Raw genomic sequence first — 19,473 nt, forward strand, 5'->3', positions numbered from 1 at the left:
AATGGAAAAATATATTAGTTAAAAGAGGTCGGGGTAGGCCTAAGAAGACTTGGATGGAGATGATAGGAAAGGATATGAATGCTTTGAATCTCACCGAGGACATGGCATTGGATAGAAATGATTGGAGGAGAAGGATTCATGTGGAAGACCCAAAATGATTTTTTTTTTGTTCATATCGCCGACCCCAATTGTTTTGGGATAAAAACGTAGTTGTTGTTGTTGTTGTAAGTTTTTTAATGTTTTCAACTCTTTGTTTGTCTCCTTCAGTGATAATTATATCGTCCACATAGAGAAGAAGGATAACGATACCTGCATCAAAAATCTTAACAAACAAGGTTATGTCAGTAAAGCAAGATCGAAATCAAATATCAAGCATAACTTGTATCAGTAAAGCAAGATTGAAATCCAATATCAAACATAACATGACTAAACCTATCATATCAAGCTTTTGATGCTTGTTTAAGACCACCATAGAGAGTTATTCAAACGAAGAGTTTTTCCCTTAAGAATAGTTATACTAGATAGACCTTACATAAAAACTTCTTCAACTAGGTTTCCATTAAGAAATGCATTTTTGACATCCATTTTTTATATGAGTCATTTTCTAATAGAAGCTAAGGCTACTAAGGTCCTAATAGTGGTCATCTTAGCAATTGGAGCAAAGGTTTCTTCATAATCTGTCATATTTCTAAAAATATCCTTTGGCAGCTAATTTGGCTTTGTATCTTTCAAGAGTTTCATCACTCTTAGTTTTCACTTTATATACTCACCTACAACCTATGGGTTTCTTTCCATGTGGGATGTCTTAAATACTCCAGGTTTCGGCCGTTTCTAAGGCTTCTAGCTCTAACCTCATGGTTTCTACCTACTCAGAGTGTTTTTTGGCTTGAGCATAGGTTGAGGGTTATATATATATATATATATATATATATATATATATATATATATATATATATATATATATATATATATATATATATATATATATGTAATGCCCCAAAAATTTTTTACCCAAATTTAAGAGGATTTTTTTTATATATATAACAGCGGAAACAAGAAATAAAATAGAGTTAAGCATTTCGAGACATTACGGTGGAGAGAAAACCCAACACATTTATTTCCTTCCATTTATCAAGGAATAATGACATCAGAGTTTTAAAAACATAAAATGAACTCAACCATCCCTGGAACAATAAATCCAAAAATCTCAATCTGATGCCTCATCCCGCAGCCGCTCATAAACCCTAGTCTTTACCTGAAAAATAGTAAATTGATTGGAATTAGACTACCACGTCTAAGTAGGAAAACTGTGACTCTTAATGCAGGTACATCATGAGTCTAGTATGTGATGTGGGTGTCAAGTGTAAATCTTTAGTATATACAATAGCACGTAAAGCAACAACAATAATCAACAGTCATATACATGAGCAGGTAAACAATTATGCAATAACAATAACTGAGCAGGTAAAGCATAGTATGCAACATGAATAAGCAAGTGAGGTAGGCGATGCAACAGCAATAACAATAACATGCATAACTTTCATGTAATAGTTCAATCACCTCGTATTGACCCATTTCAGGATTTCAGATCATTACAATATAAAACATGCTGAAAAATATGCAAATGTCTCTTTAATGACTCCATCACAGTGATACCTAACTGTTCTAATTGATGTTTATCTTTTCTTATCCCGCGGGTACACACGGGCCGAGGCAACCATCACAGAAGAGAACGTTCGGGGGTATATTATTCAAAGTTGTTTTATTAACCCGAACATTCTAACTGAGACTGAAATCCCAAGGGAGCGGTCAGTGACCGAGAGAACCTCCCAAAGGCCAAAACCAAAATAGGATGCATCCCTAACTTCTGCAGAAGAACAAAGATCTATCACCTAGGACATATTGGTAGTCTGGGTCCCCCCAACTCCGAGGACTGGGGACCATCGAGTCACTTTAGCTCGAAACAGTAAAACACATGTCCCCGGAGTTTTGTACCACTTACCCTCTCCAAGGTAAGCCCGAATCTGAGTGGGTTAATCTTTTCATTTAATTATGTTCCCGAAGTATGGGGTTTTTCCCCAACTTCCTTCTACTATCATAGCAGTAGAATTCCCAACCTTAGTCATTTTACCAAGGTGTATAAACCAGTCTCAATCCTTTGTCATATTGATTGCATAACCCACCCAAAGTGCTCCGGTGCCTTTAAACCAGTCAAGCACGAATGCCCCGGTGCCTTTAAACCAGTCGGACAACAATATTATATTTTCATTTTCATGTGGATTCACATCATAACTTCGATGGTCTATGCATGACCCTCAATACACTGGCTTGACATTCATATGCCCACCACAAACTGACCCATAGGTTCGGTTACCAGATCATCATTCCTCATCATTATTATTTATTTATTTATTCTTCAATTGCAAATTGCCACAACGTACCATTAGGTTTTGACTTGTGACATCCCAACACAGGGTGGCATGTATTAAAAACTCTGCCAACAAGCAAAAACATTGTCGGTGTCCTTTATTGAGCATGCAGTGTAATCCTAGAGATTTGGTAATATAACTAAATACTTTTCTCCACACATTCTCATTTGAACATTCCACAAGATATACAGCTTAGTTGGCATTTGATACTTTCAACAAGTATGTAGTGTTAGGCAATAATACTTCAGAAAAATATACAGTTTAACATGCATATGGACATTGGAGAATAAGCATCTTAATGGCCATTTGAATCTTCTAGATGATATGCACATAATGGGCATTGAAACAATTTAAGGAATATGCAATTAAACATCATAAATTATGCAGCTTAATATGCAACTAAATATCAACTTAATATACAAGTTACTATGCAGTTGAGCCCCAAATGAGCAATATCAACTGAACAGGACATACAAGAGAATGTATCTCAAACATCACTGAGAAGAACATGACTGAATCAGATTTCATCTGAGAAAGCATATGAGTTCTACTAAAACAAATCGCAACCAACATACTTTAAACTATGAGAAAGAAGCTTATGAGACTGCAACATTTTTAATTTCACACAACATCATGCATACAACTGTATAAGCTTATACATGATCACAAGTACTCAGATCGGATCACAGCCAACAAAATAATAGGCAAATCAGCTTAATAGCAATCCACAAAATAACGTATTACTCAAGTATTAAAACCGTCAAAATAATATAACATCTTTAGACTATCATACACTTAAAGATTTGCTATTTTAACAAAAACACACATTTCTGATTAACTGTGTTAATATGTCAATCACACAAACTCGCAATTTACTGTTTAAACATATTACAAATTTTGATCAGCTGCTTCAACCTGGGAAACAGGCAAACCAGATTTTAATTTTTCTTGAAAGCCATGCAGCATAATCGCATATCCACAATCCGTTTGGATCGGGTTTTACTATCTGACTATTCATAAATATATTGGTAAACATAACAGAACCCTAAGTTATGCGGATCAGATTCATAATTTGAACATAAATAATATAACATGTAATCATTGCATATGTCACATACTAAGGATTGAACTTACTACAACCCGTGTTACAAAGAAATCAAGATGTCCCATTTAACTTGCAGATAGAAGATGGTCCATTACACCAAATATGTAAATCAACCAAAATACTAAAAATTCAACCTATTTCGTCTTTCAAGTGTTGAAGTTTGTTCTTTCTTGGGCAAGGATGACAAACTCAGCCAGCATTCGCGTCAAGATCTCGCAGTATTGTCATTAGAGTAAACCTAATTAACTAAATGACATGTTCACTATCATTGTACGGAACATGAAAATAAAATCTATAAGTTGGTCAGGCCTTCAAAATATAGTTATAGCATACATGATGCTCAACAGCCTCATAAGCACTTACAGACACATGCACAAACATATTAGAAAATATTGAATACTCACTCAAAATTCACAGGTCAGTCTTTATTCTGATATATATATATAAGTAGAGTAATTCAAAATATACATATCTGAACAGATTAATTGAAAATCATCCGGTAATAATGAATATTGTATTCAGGGTTCAATATGCACATCTTTTTTTTTTTTGCTAGGAACAATTACCGAAATTACCCAAATTGAACTATCAATTATTTAACGTTATACAGACTAATGCAGTTACAAGGATCGACTGGGTTGTAGTGTACTAGAACCAAAAATCCAAATTCCGTCATGATTGATAATTTAACAAAGAATTTAGCAGGATTTGAAAGCAGAATATATGAAAAAAAATAAGAAGCTATTTACAGAAATTTAAAAAGAAATACACACTCGGGATTGTACATATTTTAAGGTAAAGATCCGAAATACAACCCCCCATTCTTTGAGTTAGGGTTACACACGAGAAACCCCCTCCAAATCTAAGAAATTGGGTTCTCGGCTTAGGTTATCAGAATTTTTTTTTTCTTGACCAATACAAGCACACACAGAGCCACTCAATAACCCACAAGATAAGTTACAGATCCTACCTTTCTCCGACGATCGAAGGTTGCTGTGGTGCAATGGTCGCTCAGACGAACCCCGTCGGTGCTGCCAAAGAAAGGGGAAACGAAGGTGGTGGCGTTGTCACCAGAGCTCGCAAAGGGGAAAAGTTGCAGGGAGGTTGTAGAGGACAGTGGCTCGGGTTGCTGGGAGGTTGCAGGCGACGACATCGACCAACATCGCACCAGCGCCGGCTCAGTCGCACGCTGGGAGTGCAGAGCCGAGAGAGAGGCGAGAGAGGAAGATCGCAGGGGGAGATGCAGAGGGTGTCGGCTGCCCCTGCTGGCGCGTGCAAAAACGAGAGGGAGGTGGGAGGAAGAGACTCGGGAGGGGGATTTTGTAGGATGGTGGCCCCCGAAACGGAAGGAGGAGGTTACCTCCTTCACTCCTCTCGGCTGCGCATCCACGCTCCCTAGCCACCCCTCACGACGAGTTAGGGTTCAAAAATGAACCCTAACACTCGATTTATCGAGTAGGGGCCCTTACTTAACGCACGGTACGGTGCGAGGCGCGGATCGACCGGATCCATGACCCGCGTTCTTGCCCCGATTTGAATATGCGGCCCATCGATGGTTTGGGTCCGATATTTGGACCCATACGGATCCAACTACGGATCCATATATTTTTATTTATACTTAGTATTGTTATTATTATCTTATGTGTATATATATATTACACTTCAATTGGGTACGGTTTCGGTTTGGCCACCACCGAGACCCGCAACCCAAATCTTTTAATGAAACCCCCTAGTTGGGCAATTTGGATCCGTCTAAGGATTCAAAATGTTAGTAGCTTTAAAATACCATATTCTTAATACATTTGGTTTATTCTTCGATACGATCTTGTGGGTCTTTCATAGGTTAATATAGATCCATTTACGTTATCCAAAAATTAACATAAATTAATATGGATCCAAGATCCATTGTGCTTCGTCAATCCTTTTAATAAATTCGGATCCAGAAATCCGAAGTTTTGATCATACTCTGATTTAGAACTACGGATCCAAATGAACTATTATGGATCCAGCTAAATGTACATTGATCTTTATGATTTCAATTTAAGGATCCTGATTAATATTTAAAGTTCTGATGTCGAAGATCCAAATGCAATATGGTGGATCCGAACATCGCCTTAAGCTATACCAATCCCACTAAAGTGTTATAGAAATTGTCTCATTAAAATCCGATTTACTTCAAGGATCCAAATAGGTTATCTAAGATCCAATTACGAATAAATAATTAAAACCATAAAATTTCGTGTATTACCTTAATGACTTAAAGTCTACCTTTATTTATCTGATAAAAATCATGGTTATTACAATATATATATATATGAATGAATTAAAGCAATATAGGCTTTGTACTTGGGTGAAAAAAAATCATAGGATGCAAATTTTTCAAGTGGTTTTGAAATTCTAGATGACCTTCTAGATTGGACTTCAAATTGGGTTTCAGTTCTAGAATATCTATCTAATGCACATGGGGTTTAGGATCCTTTGGCCTAGAATATTGAATCCAGTTTTTGTCCTTCTGGGATTGCTCTTCATTATCATTGTGAGATTGCTCCTCATTCTCCAAATCATTTCTAATTGCATGATCTTCATCAAAATCAGATTCATAATCACAATCATCATCAAATTTTGGAATTAGATCCAATACAAAGGAATAGTCTGGGGTTTCCTTAGAGTTTTTAAAAAAAAAAACCTTCTTTTTCTAAGAATTATACATTTCTTGAAACATAAAGTTTTTTTTATTTTTGTGACACATTAGATAAACATAGTTAAAACAGCCTCAGCTCAAAAATCCTTTGGTACTTGGTTTGTTATAAGCAAAGTTCTAGTGGTTTTTATAATGTGTCTGCATTTTTTTGGCCAAACCATTTTGTTGAGGTGAATGAGGACAAGATCTTTGGTGTATGATGCCATGTAAATTTAGATAATCTTTGAATTCTTTTGATAAATAGTCTCCTCTTGAATCGCTTTGAAAGATAGAAATATCATTTTCAAATTTATTTCTGGCTAAATTGTGAAATATTTAAAAATATAAGAAAACTTCGAGTTTATATTTAAAGAAATAAACATAAGTATGCCTAGAAAAATCATCAACAAAAATTACATAGTAAGCATATTCACCCTTTGATACAACTGGTGTTGGGACCCATACATCTGAATGTATTATTAACTCAAGAGGTCTAGAAGAAGAAAAAAGTTATTTGTTGAAAGGGTAATTTCTTTACAAAAGTTTTCTAAACTTGAAAAATACTAAATTTTGGATACATTAGGAAGGCCAAGTTTTTATGCCACATATCTAAGTTAATTTTCTAAACATTACAACAAAAAATACTTTTGGGTATTTCTAAAAAACTAATGTAATATAAGTCTCCTTCTATATAGCCTTCCCCAATTAGCTTCCTTGAACGACGGTCTTGCACCCAACAACCATCAAAGGAGGAGACATTGCATCTATGGTTAGATATTTGAGAAACAGATAAAATATTTAAATTTAATTTAAGAATATGTCTAACTTTTGGAATAGTAAACCTTTTTGAGTTTTGAAAAGAACTTTTGAAATTCCCTATTCCTTTAATATCGAGAGATGTACCATCACTAGTAAAAACATTTGACCCACTTGAGTTATTATGACATTTAGATAAAATATTATAATTAGAGGTCATATAAAATGAGGCACCCGAGTCAAGAAGCCAAGAAAATTTATCGGGATCGGAAAAAGATGAGATAGCGACTACGTTGATGGAGACACTCCTTTGAGGAGAAGTTGCAGTGCTTCCACTAATTAATCCAGATACATGCTTTCGATGGTTGAATTTTGAGAGGTAGTATTGATGTCATTAAACTCTTGTAGAGAGCCAATTGAAGAAACCTTCTTCTCATAAGTATTTGGTTTGGGGTATTGAGGCTTGACATGTCCCAGTTCATGACAATAATGACAAATAACCTTTCTTTTATCATCATCATTTCTTTGTCTTCCATAGTGGGATGGCGTGTAAGTGTGTATCTATGTCACATAAGTGCGGGTGCAAATATGGGTGCAGGTGCGGGTGCGACAATGCGGCACTTTAAAAAAACTTGGGTGAGGGGAGGGTATATATAGAGAGAGAGAGAAAGAGAGTAACGGGGATAATGAGAACTAGAAATATGGGCATTTCCAACACTTTTTTTGCAAATCCAACCATATGGATGTGCTTGGCATGGTGAAATTGCTAGGAATCAACCATTGGATCATGTATTTTTGATGAAAAATGTGACTTTTGAATGCTTGAATATTTAAGAAGATTATGAGCCACTGATTTTGAAACCTTAAAAAATTATGTTTATGCATCAAAATCAGATGATTCAAGGGCAGGTTCTTATAAAACCAAGCATGTAGATCACATCCATATGGTTAGATTCAAGAGAAAATAATAAAAAATCCATGAAAATAGTGGTTCACATGTTAGTTCTCATATTCTAGTGATTATATATATGCACACACACACAGTTTTAAGTTAGCATTATTAATGAAATAAAAATAATTATCATATCATCAATTCATCATGCATAAATTCATGCAATAAATCAAATTAACAATGAAATAGAAGTCAAGGTCAAGCAAATTGCATATCAATCAAACAAGTCAAGCAACATTTTATTCAAATAAAATTCATAAAAATAGCTGGCTAAATTTAGAATAGAATTATAGAACCCAACCCATACGTGGATTCAATTTTGTTGAACCCACACTGGGTTCAGGTTCTGCCGAATCCAGACTTAGGTTCAACAGAGCTTCGCCCAGCAAAACCTGGGTTTGGTTCTTCTGAACCCAAGTCTGGGTTCAGGTTCTCTCAAACCTAGCCCTGGGTTCAGCAGAGATAAACCCAACAAGCCTAGGTTCAGTTCTACTGAACCCACATCTGGGTTCAGGTTCTGCTGAATCCAAGCCTGGGTTCAGCAGAGCCAAACCCAGCAACCATGGGTTCGGTTCTTCTAAACCCAGGTATGGGTTCAGGTTCTTTTGAACCCAAGTTTGGGTTTAGCATATCTGAACCCAACAACCCTGGGTTCTGGTTCTGTCGAACCCAGGCCTGGGTTCTGGTGTTCTGGTTCTGTCAAACCCAGGCTTGGGTTCTGCCTAACCCAGTCCTGTCCTGGATTCAACAGAGCCGAAACTAGCAACCTTCGGTACAGCAGAGCCGAACCCAATAACCTTGGGTTCGGTTTTCGGCCCTTACGCCAATGAGGGGAGGAGGAGGAAGGAGAGAGAGAGAGAGAGAGAGAGAGAGAGAGAGAGAGAGAACAAAGAGAGGAGACGGTAGAGGGAGGAAGAGAAGGAAGAAGAAGAAGAAATAGAGGAAGAGAAAGAAGAAGAGGGGAGGAGAGAGAGGCTAAATAGTGTCGCTAATGTTCAAAGAGAAGGAGAATGTCGCTGCTACCGTAGGAAGAGGAGAAGAACGTTGTCACTACCGTAGGAAGAGGAGAAGGAGTGGGGATGGGAGGCGAAGGAGGTCGAGAAGGGGTGGGGAGGTTCACGCAATTGTGCCCTAACACCCCCCTCCCCCCAAACCACGATTTTGTGGTTGTTTTTATTTGAACTGAAATAAACTCGGTCATAGTTGATCGAGTCCATTTTTGGACATTTATAACCTTGGGTGCGGGTTGACCACACCTGTTGTGGTTGATTCTTATGGTAGCCGCACCCACACTTGTGTCACATCGCATCAATGCATGTGTGGCGACCCTATAGAAGAGTCCATGTGACAGGTACGTATGTAATTTCCTGGTCTAGAAACGGGTAGGACGGAGTCTTCTTCTATTTTGATAGTACGCTTTTTAAACATGTTCGCTTCCATATTTAATTCTTCAATATTGTCAACAATAGGGGGAACTTTTCTCCTACGAAGGAGAGTCGATTTGGTTGACTCAAATTCGGGTCTCAAGCTGTTAATAAATTGATAGAAATGTTCTGCATCTATTTGCTTTTGGCTAAGCTCGATATCTTTGAGACAATGTCACTTAGGCTCTAGAAGAGTCAACACTTCCCATCATTCGAACAAGTCACTGTAATGTTCCTTAATGCTTTTGTCCCCTTGTGTCATCGTATGAGCTTTATCTTGTAAATTGCTAACATGTGCAATATCTTTAAAAAATACGTATTTTTAAGATATTCTCAAGCCTTATTAGCGTGCTCGAATTTTGCTAGGCTAAAACATTTTTTAATGTCCACATTATTGATAAGCCAAGACATAATCTTGACATGTATCATCCTCCACTCCACTTTTTCTCGTAACTAGCTATAGCCTTAGTCTTCTCTCCATCAGAAAGAGGTACTTTTTTCAATTTTCACTTTAGTAAGGATTAGTTTTGGCTCTGGATGGGATTTATCCACTAATCACCACAACCCTTTTCCCCATATGTGATGCTTCATAATAGAAACCTATATAACATAGTTAGTATCATTAAGTTTGATGGGCATCATGGTGACATTATCTTTGTCATCCATTTTTACAAGGGACAAGAAGGATAGAAAGAAGAAGAGAAGAGAAAGAGAGAGAGAAAAGTAGAGTAGACAAGAAATGGAACACGAGCACTCCACCACAAATTTGGAGAAGCACCACCACGCAAGCGCTAAAAGGATCACACGAACACTTAAGAGAATATCTTCAAATGCACGACCACGATCATGAATACTTGGATTTGAATCACCAACGAGCTTTATCTCCAAGCTTTAATACCATGTAAAGAAAGGCAAGGCACCTTCAAGCACGAACAAAGTGTCCAACAAGTCCAAAGTACATAAGCACAAATTCCACTAAGGGCACAATCACAAATGCTACAAAGAGCACAATCACAAATGCCACCAAGGGCACACACAAAGAATAATATATAAAAAAATAAAAATTTATTGAGATACAATATGCAAGAAGCATTACATTGAGAGAGGGGGTTCACCCCTATTTATATACAACTTGAGAACACAATAGAGACGTTGGGGCTGGTCCAACGGCTCTATTTGTCGTTGGACCAGCTCCATTGTTTCTATTGACTACTCAGCTTTTAGCTGACTAGTTCAAAAAGAACTAAAAAGAAAAAGAAAAGAAACTATAGTTACAATAATAACTATATATATACACATGGATATATGTACATAATACATATACATACATTAGTATGTATACCTATAAATATACACCCATATATATTATATACATCTACAATATATATATATATGGATATATACAATTTAACAAGGTTGTGGAGTGATTTCAAAAGGATTTCTTGACCATGTCATTTTCTTTATTGTCATAGAACTTTGCCACTTAGAAAAGTGTCTGTCCATTTACTTCAGCTTTGTTATTCAGTGAACGAGTTACAGTTTGTGTATGAAACTGAACAGATTTTAGTATGCGATAAGTCAATATTAACCTAAGCAACTAGATATTTTGGTATGTCAAACTTTTAATGAAACTGACAATTAAAGAAGCCTTCAAGGTCCAAAATGTTTAATTGCTTTTCAAAATGTATTATAAATAAAATCAGAAAGAAAAGATACTGAAAAGCACTTATGACCAGAATAACTCGATCAAAAGAAAATGCAACAGACATATCACGTATTAAACTAAAGATTACATAAAACAAATATCAGCCTTAAACAAGAATTCATTAGAAGTAATGATTTCTTGGCCCAGCTGATGGTTTGAAAAAACAAGTCCTAACCTATGTAGTCAAAAGCGCTAGGTGGTGCCTAGTAGGTAAACCCTTAAAAAGACTAGTCAAGCACTAGGTGGGACTAGTCGGTACCCCAATTAAATATAAAAAAGTACACAAAATATACATAAAAATATGTCTAATTCTTTTATTAATAAGATAATTTCATTACACAAGTACAAAATTACACATGCTTTCATAAAATATATTAATATATATATATAACCAGAATATACATATATATAATTATACACAAACACAAATATATATATATATATATATATATATTCAATTATTCATAACATATTCAGTATAATAAACAAAATATGCTTTCAACCTTTCACACAAGCACAATAACACATACATATTACATAATTCATAATGCTAAACATGCTTTCAGACTTTTATAGAAAAAATCAACAGAAACAAAGTAACACACACATATATAAAAACATAATCAATTAAAATTAATTATGCATGCTTTCAATGTTTCACAGAAAAGATCCTAAAAGCAAAGTAGCACACACATAAATATAATAACTAAGCATGTGTTCATGATTTCACAGAACAAATATAATTATATATATATCAACAAATAACAATATATATATATATATATAAATAAATAATAAATAACTAAACTGCCCTTGTGCCTAGGTGGAGGCAGCTTAGTCGTCGACTAGGTGCCTAGTCGGCAAAATTGGTACCTTTTAAGGTAGCCACCTAGGCATTTTACTTAGCCTAGACTGACTAGGCGGACTAGTCCGGGCTTTTGACTACATAGGTCCTGACAGCTAACTGCTGCCACATGCAACAAAATAAAGTTTTTTTCCTTAAAAGCGCCTCCACCTTTTCTGTTAATCTCAAAAATATCCTTGAATTTTGTACAACTGGCAGGATGATATGATGGTAACATTATATTGGGTTAAAAGTTAAAAGTGGGCAAAGGCAACACTAAGCATCCATTAATAAAAAAAAATATATTCTGAAAAAGGATTATATAAAAGAGCAAACCTGATTGCATACTGCACAACTATCACTCCTTTCCATCCATTCTAGAATGCATGAAAGATGAAAATGATGCCCACAATTGGTTATTATCTTGGGATTTTCCTTGTCATATTCTGCATGATAACATACAGGATCAGAAACATAATACAAATTTCCCAACACACACTCCCATAGAATAGTTAAGAACAAGAACTTAGAATTTGGCGGCAAAATTTCATTATCAAATATCAGTGAATTTGCAAAAAGAAAACAAAGAAAAAGACAGAAAAGAAAGAATGGATAAAAATCTTAAAATTGCAATATTCAGAACTTACAGAAAAATTACCCTGAATATATTGTGAGAAATTTTCAATGCTCATATTTCAAATTTTTGCCTTAAAAGATGTTTGATTCACAGAAAAGGAATCAACAGAATTCCAATATCCCATATTTGAATTTGTGTGCGTGCATAAATGTGTGTGTGTGTGTCACTGTGTGCCTCAAAAACAGAATAATGATAAAGACGTTAGTTTAATGAAAAAGGATATCCAAGTGATTATTGTAATGAAAGGAGGCGGAAGCACCAATAGAGCAAGTGTCACTCTTTAAGAGTGATCACTAGAGCCAAGAACACAAACACCAAATGTGCACACACAAAAACTCTTAAATATGGAAATGACTTAAAGTCATAAGTTGGATATTATTGAAGAAAGGAAGAGAAGGGTATAAAACCCATACATATAAGAGAGGAACACCTCCTCTATTTATAGAGGAGGAGAACACAAGAAGGGACCACAAGGGGGCTCCCTTGTAGTCGTTGGGAGCCCCCAACGGTCAGAAATCTGACCGTTGGGGCCCCAACGACTACAAGAGTGGGGCCCCTTGTGGTTCAAACAAAAGGCAAAAAAAGAAAAAGAAAAAAAGGAAAAAGGAAAAAGAAAAAGAAAAAACCAAAAATTAAAAAGGTACATTTGCAGTTTTACAATAATACCCCTGTCGGGTATTTTACTAAAAGCAATATGTATATATATACATATATGTATATATATACTTATATATATATGAATGTATATATATAAGTATATATTTTTTTTTTTAACACGCCCCCTCAAACTTTACGGGGAGAAGACCGAAAGTTTGCTAAGGAGGAACATAAATCGTGGAGTTGGAAGCGCTTTGGTGAAGAAGTCAGCTAGCTGATATTCTGAAGTAACATATGGCAGTGAGATAGTCCCTCTGAGATATTCGTCTCGAACATAATGGCAATCCATCTCGATATGCTTTGTCCGCTCATGAAAGGTGTGATTGCTGGCAATGTATATCGCACTTTTGTTATCACAGCAGAGCTTGGTAGGAGTGGAAATGAGGACGCCCATGTCAGCAAGGAGACTTCTGAGCCATACGATTTCCATAGTTGTCATCGCCATAGCTCGATACTCAGCTTCAGTAGATGATAAGGAGACCTTCTGCTGCTTCTTGCATCTCCACGATATGAGAGATTCACCTAAAAAAATACAAAGACCCGTAATTGAGATACGATCATTGGGATTTCCTCCCCAGTCAGCATCAGTAAAAGCAGTCAATTCAAGAGATGAGGAAGAGGATAAAAAGAGTCCATTGGAGATGGTATTTTTGATATATCGCACAATTCTCATTACGGCCGCCATATGAACCGTGGTAAGTGCGTGCTGGAACTGGCTCACTGCATGAACCGCATGAGCTATGTCAGGACGGGTGATGGATAGATAGGTGAGGGATCCAATTAATTGACGGTAGGGAGTTGGATCTTCAAGGAGAACACCATCTTCAAGTCTTAGTTTTGCATTGATAACTTCGGGAGTCTCAACTTTCTTTTCATCAGATATTCCTGATTTGGTACAAATTTCAGCAGCTAACTTCATTTGAGATAAGATGTATCCACGTTCGGAATAAGCCACTTCAATTCCTAAAAAATAGCGCAAATAACCAAGGTCAGACATATCAAAGGTATCTTTTAGCATAGACTTAACATCATTTACTCCCTTTTTGTCATTCCCAGTGATGATCATATCATCAACATACAGCAGAAGCATGACAATAGAGTCACTTGTCCTTTTAACAAAAAGAGCAGTGTCAGTATAGCAAGAAGAAAAAACTAAATTGATTAATACATTACTAAACCTGTCATACCAAGCTTTAGGAGCTTGCTTAAGTCCATATAAAGCCTTTTTTAATTTTAAAACTTTTCCATTTAAATTCATACCTGGAGGTGGTTCCATATAAACTTCTTCATTTAAATTACCATTCAAGAAAGCATTTTTAACATCAAGTTAAAAGATGGGCCATTTTTTAAAAGAAGCTATAGCAATAAGGGCTCGAACACTAGTCATTCGAGCAACTGGGGCAAAAGTTTCATCATAGTCTACCCCATACTCTTGGGCATAACCTTTGGCTACCAACCTAGCCTTATATCTTTCTAATGAACCATCACTCTTAGTTTTTACTTTAAATACCCATCTACATCCAATGGGTTTCTTGTCATTGGGAGGATCAATAATTTCCCAAGTTTGTGCATTTTTAAGGGCATTAAGTTCAAGCTCCATAGCTTCATTCCAATGATCATATTGTTTAGCATCATTGTAATGAGATGGTTCATGAAAGAAGTGAATAGCAAGAAGACATGCTCGATAATTAGGGAAAAAAGAGTCATAAGAAACAAATCTATTTGGAATCTTAGGAATGCGATTTGATCTTCTTTGAGAGGTTTCTTCTATTGACTCATTTTGAGAAAATCTTTCAAGGGCACATGGAGGATTTCTTTCATTCCTTCTAGAGTAGACTTGTATTTGTCTTGAAGCATTTTCTTCTAAGTTTTGATCATTATTTGGATGTTCAACAAGATCTTCATTAAGAGGTTCATTAAGATCAATATGATCATCTATGATGTTGTCTTGAGGTAACAAGTCAAATAAAAAGGAATAGTCGATATTTTCTTTTGGTTGATGCGAAAAACCATTTTCTTCTTCGAGGAATGTGACATCTTTTGAGATATAAAGTTTATTATTAAGTATGTCAAAACATCTATATCCTTTTTGTTTTTCGCCATATCCCAAAAAAATACATTCAATAGCCCTAGGAGAAAGTTTAGCATTTTTGCGAGTTAAAACAAAGCATTTACATCCAAAAATTCTTAATCTTTTATAATCGGGAGACATATTGTAAAGTTTTTCAAATGGAGAAAGATTTTTCAAAGAGGATGAAGGTATTCTATTGATGAGATATGTTGAAGTTAGAACCGCTTCGGCCCAAAAGGATTTTGGGATATTTTTTGAAATCAATAATGTTCTTGTAGTTTCTATTATGTGCCTATGCTTTCTTTCCGCAAGATCATTTTGTTGCGGAGTGTTGGGACAAGAACGTTGATGACAAATTCCATTTTCTTTTAAGTAATTTTGAAAATCATTAGACATATATTCACCTCCCGAATCGGACCTAAGAATAGATAGATTTCCCAAAAATTGATTTTTAACCATTGCATGAAATTCTTTAAAGAACGAAAAAACTTCAGATTTGCGGCTTAAGAAGTACATCCACGTAAATCTAGTGAAGTCATCAATAAAGACCACATAATACGAAAAACCTCCTTTAGATAAAATTGGGGAAGGTCCCCATACATCGGAATGAATAAGTTCAAAAGGCCGAGTGGCAAAATAACTTCTTTGAGGAAACGGAGTAGCTTTAGATTTCCCAAAAATGCAATCTTTACAAGTCATGTGATTGTCTTTACAAGTATTGTTCAAAAAAGGGAGAAGAGACATTTTTACAAAATTTGGATGACCAAGTCTCTCATGCCAAATTCCAATACTTTTGTCTTTAACAAGATTGCAAGATGACTTAGATGGAAGCGTCAAAAAATCCATAAAATAGAAATCACCCCTTCTATGGCTTTGCCCAATCAGCTTCCCTGACTGGAGATCTTGCACGATGCAATCTTTAGGTGAGAAAGAGACTTGGCATCCATGGTCGGTGATTTGGGAAACGGAAAAAAGATTTAAATTAATTTTTGGAACAACTCTTACTTTAGGAACAAAAAAGTTTTGAGAATTTTTGAAGTCAAGTGTTCCAATACTTTCTATTTTTAATGACGTTCCATCGGCCGTTGAAACATAGGAGGACATGGGTTCGGAAAAAACATTGGAAAGAGAGGTTTTATGAGATGTCATATGGAAAGAAGCACCAGAGTCTAGTATCCACATACCTGGAGGTGATGAAGAGTAGGCGATGGCGGCTCCGGATGTTGAAGGAGAAGACTTGAGAAGGTGTTGGAGAACTTCAGAGATATGATTAAGAGTTTCTTTGATATCTCCTTCTTTGGTACTTTCTTCCTTCTTTAGAGAATTTTCTCCAACCGCGGCAACCTTTCCTTTAAGCTTTGGACAAACCGGTCTAATGTGCCCCGGTTCATTACAATAGTGGCATATGATCCCCTTTCTAGGCCCATTGATATTTTTGTTAAAGTGGGGAGGTCTATATGCTTTAACATTTGATCCGGGCCTATTAACGGTCAAAACATCATCATTCCTAATGCTCAAACCAAGTCGAGTTTCTTCTTGACATACCTCGGCAAGAGCATCTTCAATAGGTAGGGCTTTGCTTCTATGAAGAAGAGATGCCCTCACTTGTTCAAATTCCAGGCGAAGCCCATGAAGAAATTGAAAAAAGTGCTCCTTTTCAATTTGTTCCCTTCTTAGTTCAATGTCTTGTGGAGCAACCCATTTGGGCTCAAGAAGGGCAAGCTCATCCCAAAGAGGGGTAAGAGAGCTAAAATAATCTCGGACACTCATATCTATTTGTTTGGTGGAACGAATTTTTTCTTGACAAAAGAATTGTCGAGCAAGATCCTTTTGGGTATACATACCCTTAAGGAAAAACCAAGCCTCATTGGCTCTTCTAAACTTGGCAATATTGGCACAATTTTTAAGATCTACATTGTTCATAAACCATGCCAAAATTTTGGCATGGTTACTTTCCCAATCCTCGATTTTGGATTGATGTTCATTAATGGCTTTGATGCGCTCATCGCCATCTAAAGCCTTTTCAACTTCATTTTCAATTTTGGTAAGAACAAGAGAGGGTTCGGGAGTAGTCCCCATAACAAAACCCCAAAGTTTCTTACCTCTTAGATGATTTTCCATAGCGGAGGCCCACATGAGATAGTTGGACCCATTTAGCTTGAAAAAGAGCTCCACTTTAGAGTCACGTTCCATCGGCACCAAATACTCTTCCTTTCTTCAAAACTTTGAGAGGCACGCTTTCCAAGATGACAAAAGAAAAAAGCCCAATCACCAACCGAGCTCTGATACCATGTAATGAAAGGAGGCGGAAGCACCAATAGAGCAAGTGTCACTCTTTAAGAGTGATCACTAGAGCCAAGAACACAAACACCAAATGTGCACACACAAAAACTCTCAAATATGGAAATGACTTAAAGTCATAAGTTGGATATTATTGAAGAAAGGAAGAGAGGGGTATAAAACCCATACATATAAGAGAGGAACACCTCCTCTATTTATAGAGGAGGAGAGCACAAGAAGGGACCACAAGGGGGCTCCCTTGTAGTCGTTGGGAGCCCCCAACGGTCATAAATCTGACCGTTGGGGCCCCAACGACTACAAGAGTGGGGCCCCTTGTGGTTCAAACAAAAGGCAAAAAAAGAAAAATAAAAAAACAAAAAATAAAAAGGTACATTTGCAGTTTTACAATAATACCCCTGTCGGGTATTTTACTAAAAGCAATATGTATATATATATACATATATGTATATATATACTTATATATATACGAATGTATATATATAAGTATATATATATATATATATATTTTAACAATTATATCAAGATAAAGGTGAAATAGCCAAAGCTAATAACAGACTAGGTAGAATTTGTCCACCTCGGAGGAGTTGCACATACTAAAAGATTTAGTGGGACACGTTTGACCAGTAATATAAGATGAAAATTAGATACTGTAGTACCTTCAAGACAAGTAGGACAGACATCCTCCTCATCCTTAGCCAAAGGAACAGGTTCATTTAACTTGGAATTCTTTTCTTCACAAACTTTTGGCGATCCAGACAAAGAATCATCCAGGTCCTTGAGGATTGATCCCTTCATATCTTCATGTGTTCCACTAACAATATCACCGATTGGTTGAACCTCAGATGTCTGCACTGGAACTATCTTATCAGATGAATCTACAACATCATGTGATGTGTGTCTGAATCCTGCATTTAGTGGTGGAGCTGTTGGAAATATCTCACGGTTTGACGTTCCCAAATTTGTATTAACCAACACATCAGAAGATCCTGCAGAGACTCTGTGGTGTCGAGAAAGTGGATCCTGCTCCACAGAAGCACGTGGGCACTGCATAAAGATGTTCAAATTTCAAATGAAACTCAAGTGAAGAATGAATCCCATATAATGACATAATTTCCTTTTTGAAATGGCCATTCCATAAATACAACAATAAAAAAAAAAACAAATCGCAAACTTCTGTCCCATGTAAGATAGACAGAAAATCCAGTTAGTTGAGATTTGCTAGTACTTTAAAAGAAAAATGAATCAATAATTAAAATCAACCTCTTTCCTGCATTCAAATATAACATGATGAGAAGGTCTAGCACATGGATGATGGTTAAACTTTATGGGGCACATACCAGTGGTCACTAGTGTTTTAACTTTTATCAAATATGAACCAACGTAAACAGAATAACACATTCATAGATTCTTAAAAACCCATTTCATGCTGAAAATATAAAACTCTAGCAAAGTCAATTTCTTTGGGTTTTTTCACATTGCATGTGTCCAGTCTTTCAGAATTACCATGTGTAATTTTTTTAGAATTCAATTCCGAAGAAAAAGAAATAATTGTGAATTGGAAGATTCTTACTAGATGATCCTAGGAGTTCTATGGTAAGTTATTAGTATCTGGAAAAGGGGTAGTAGACCCCATGGATTTTTCATGCTTGAAGCCTTGAACCCTGATAGTGAGGCGATAAAGCATAAATAAATATAATCCCAGGAGTCTAAGGTAAGTATATGTGGATCACCGGGCGCTCTTCTTTTCTTATGTGTAGTCTCTCTTTATACAACCACTAGATTGGGTCACCTACAGTATAAAGTAGATATTGTATCTACATAATAGCAGAACGACTCCCCCTTTGAACAGTAAAGAGGGAAACAAATAAAATAGGGACTGTTGCTCCGCATTGTAATATCCACAATGATGTTA

General features: G+C 36.1%; 1 protein-coding gene across 1 annotated transcript in view; it reads right to left on the reverse strand.

Moving 5' to 3' along the window:
• LOC149818935 (putative E3 ubiquitin-protein ligase RHB1A) overlaps nt 1-19,473 on the reverse strand; it is a 44,661-nt gene that overhangs the window by 6,988 nt on the left and 18,200 nt on the right. The window contains exons 3-4 of the mRNA XM_089985825.1: nt 18,218-18,605; nt 12,232-12,341 (exon numbers count right to left, since the gene is read on the reverse strand). Of these exons, the coding sequence (XP_089841951.1) occupies nt 12,232-12,341; nt 18,218-18,605 (498 nt within the window). The remainder of the gene's footprint in view (nt 1-12,231; nt 12,342-18,217; nt 18,606-19,473) is intronic.

Source organism: Nuphar pumila, chromosome 13, assembly GCF_984573655.1.
Source record: "Nuphar pumila chromosome 13, dmNupPumi1.hap1.1, whole genome shotgun sequence".
NCBI lineage: Eukaryota > Viridiplantae > Streptophyta > Magnoliopsida > Nymphaeales > Nymphaeaceae > Nuphar > Nuphar pumila.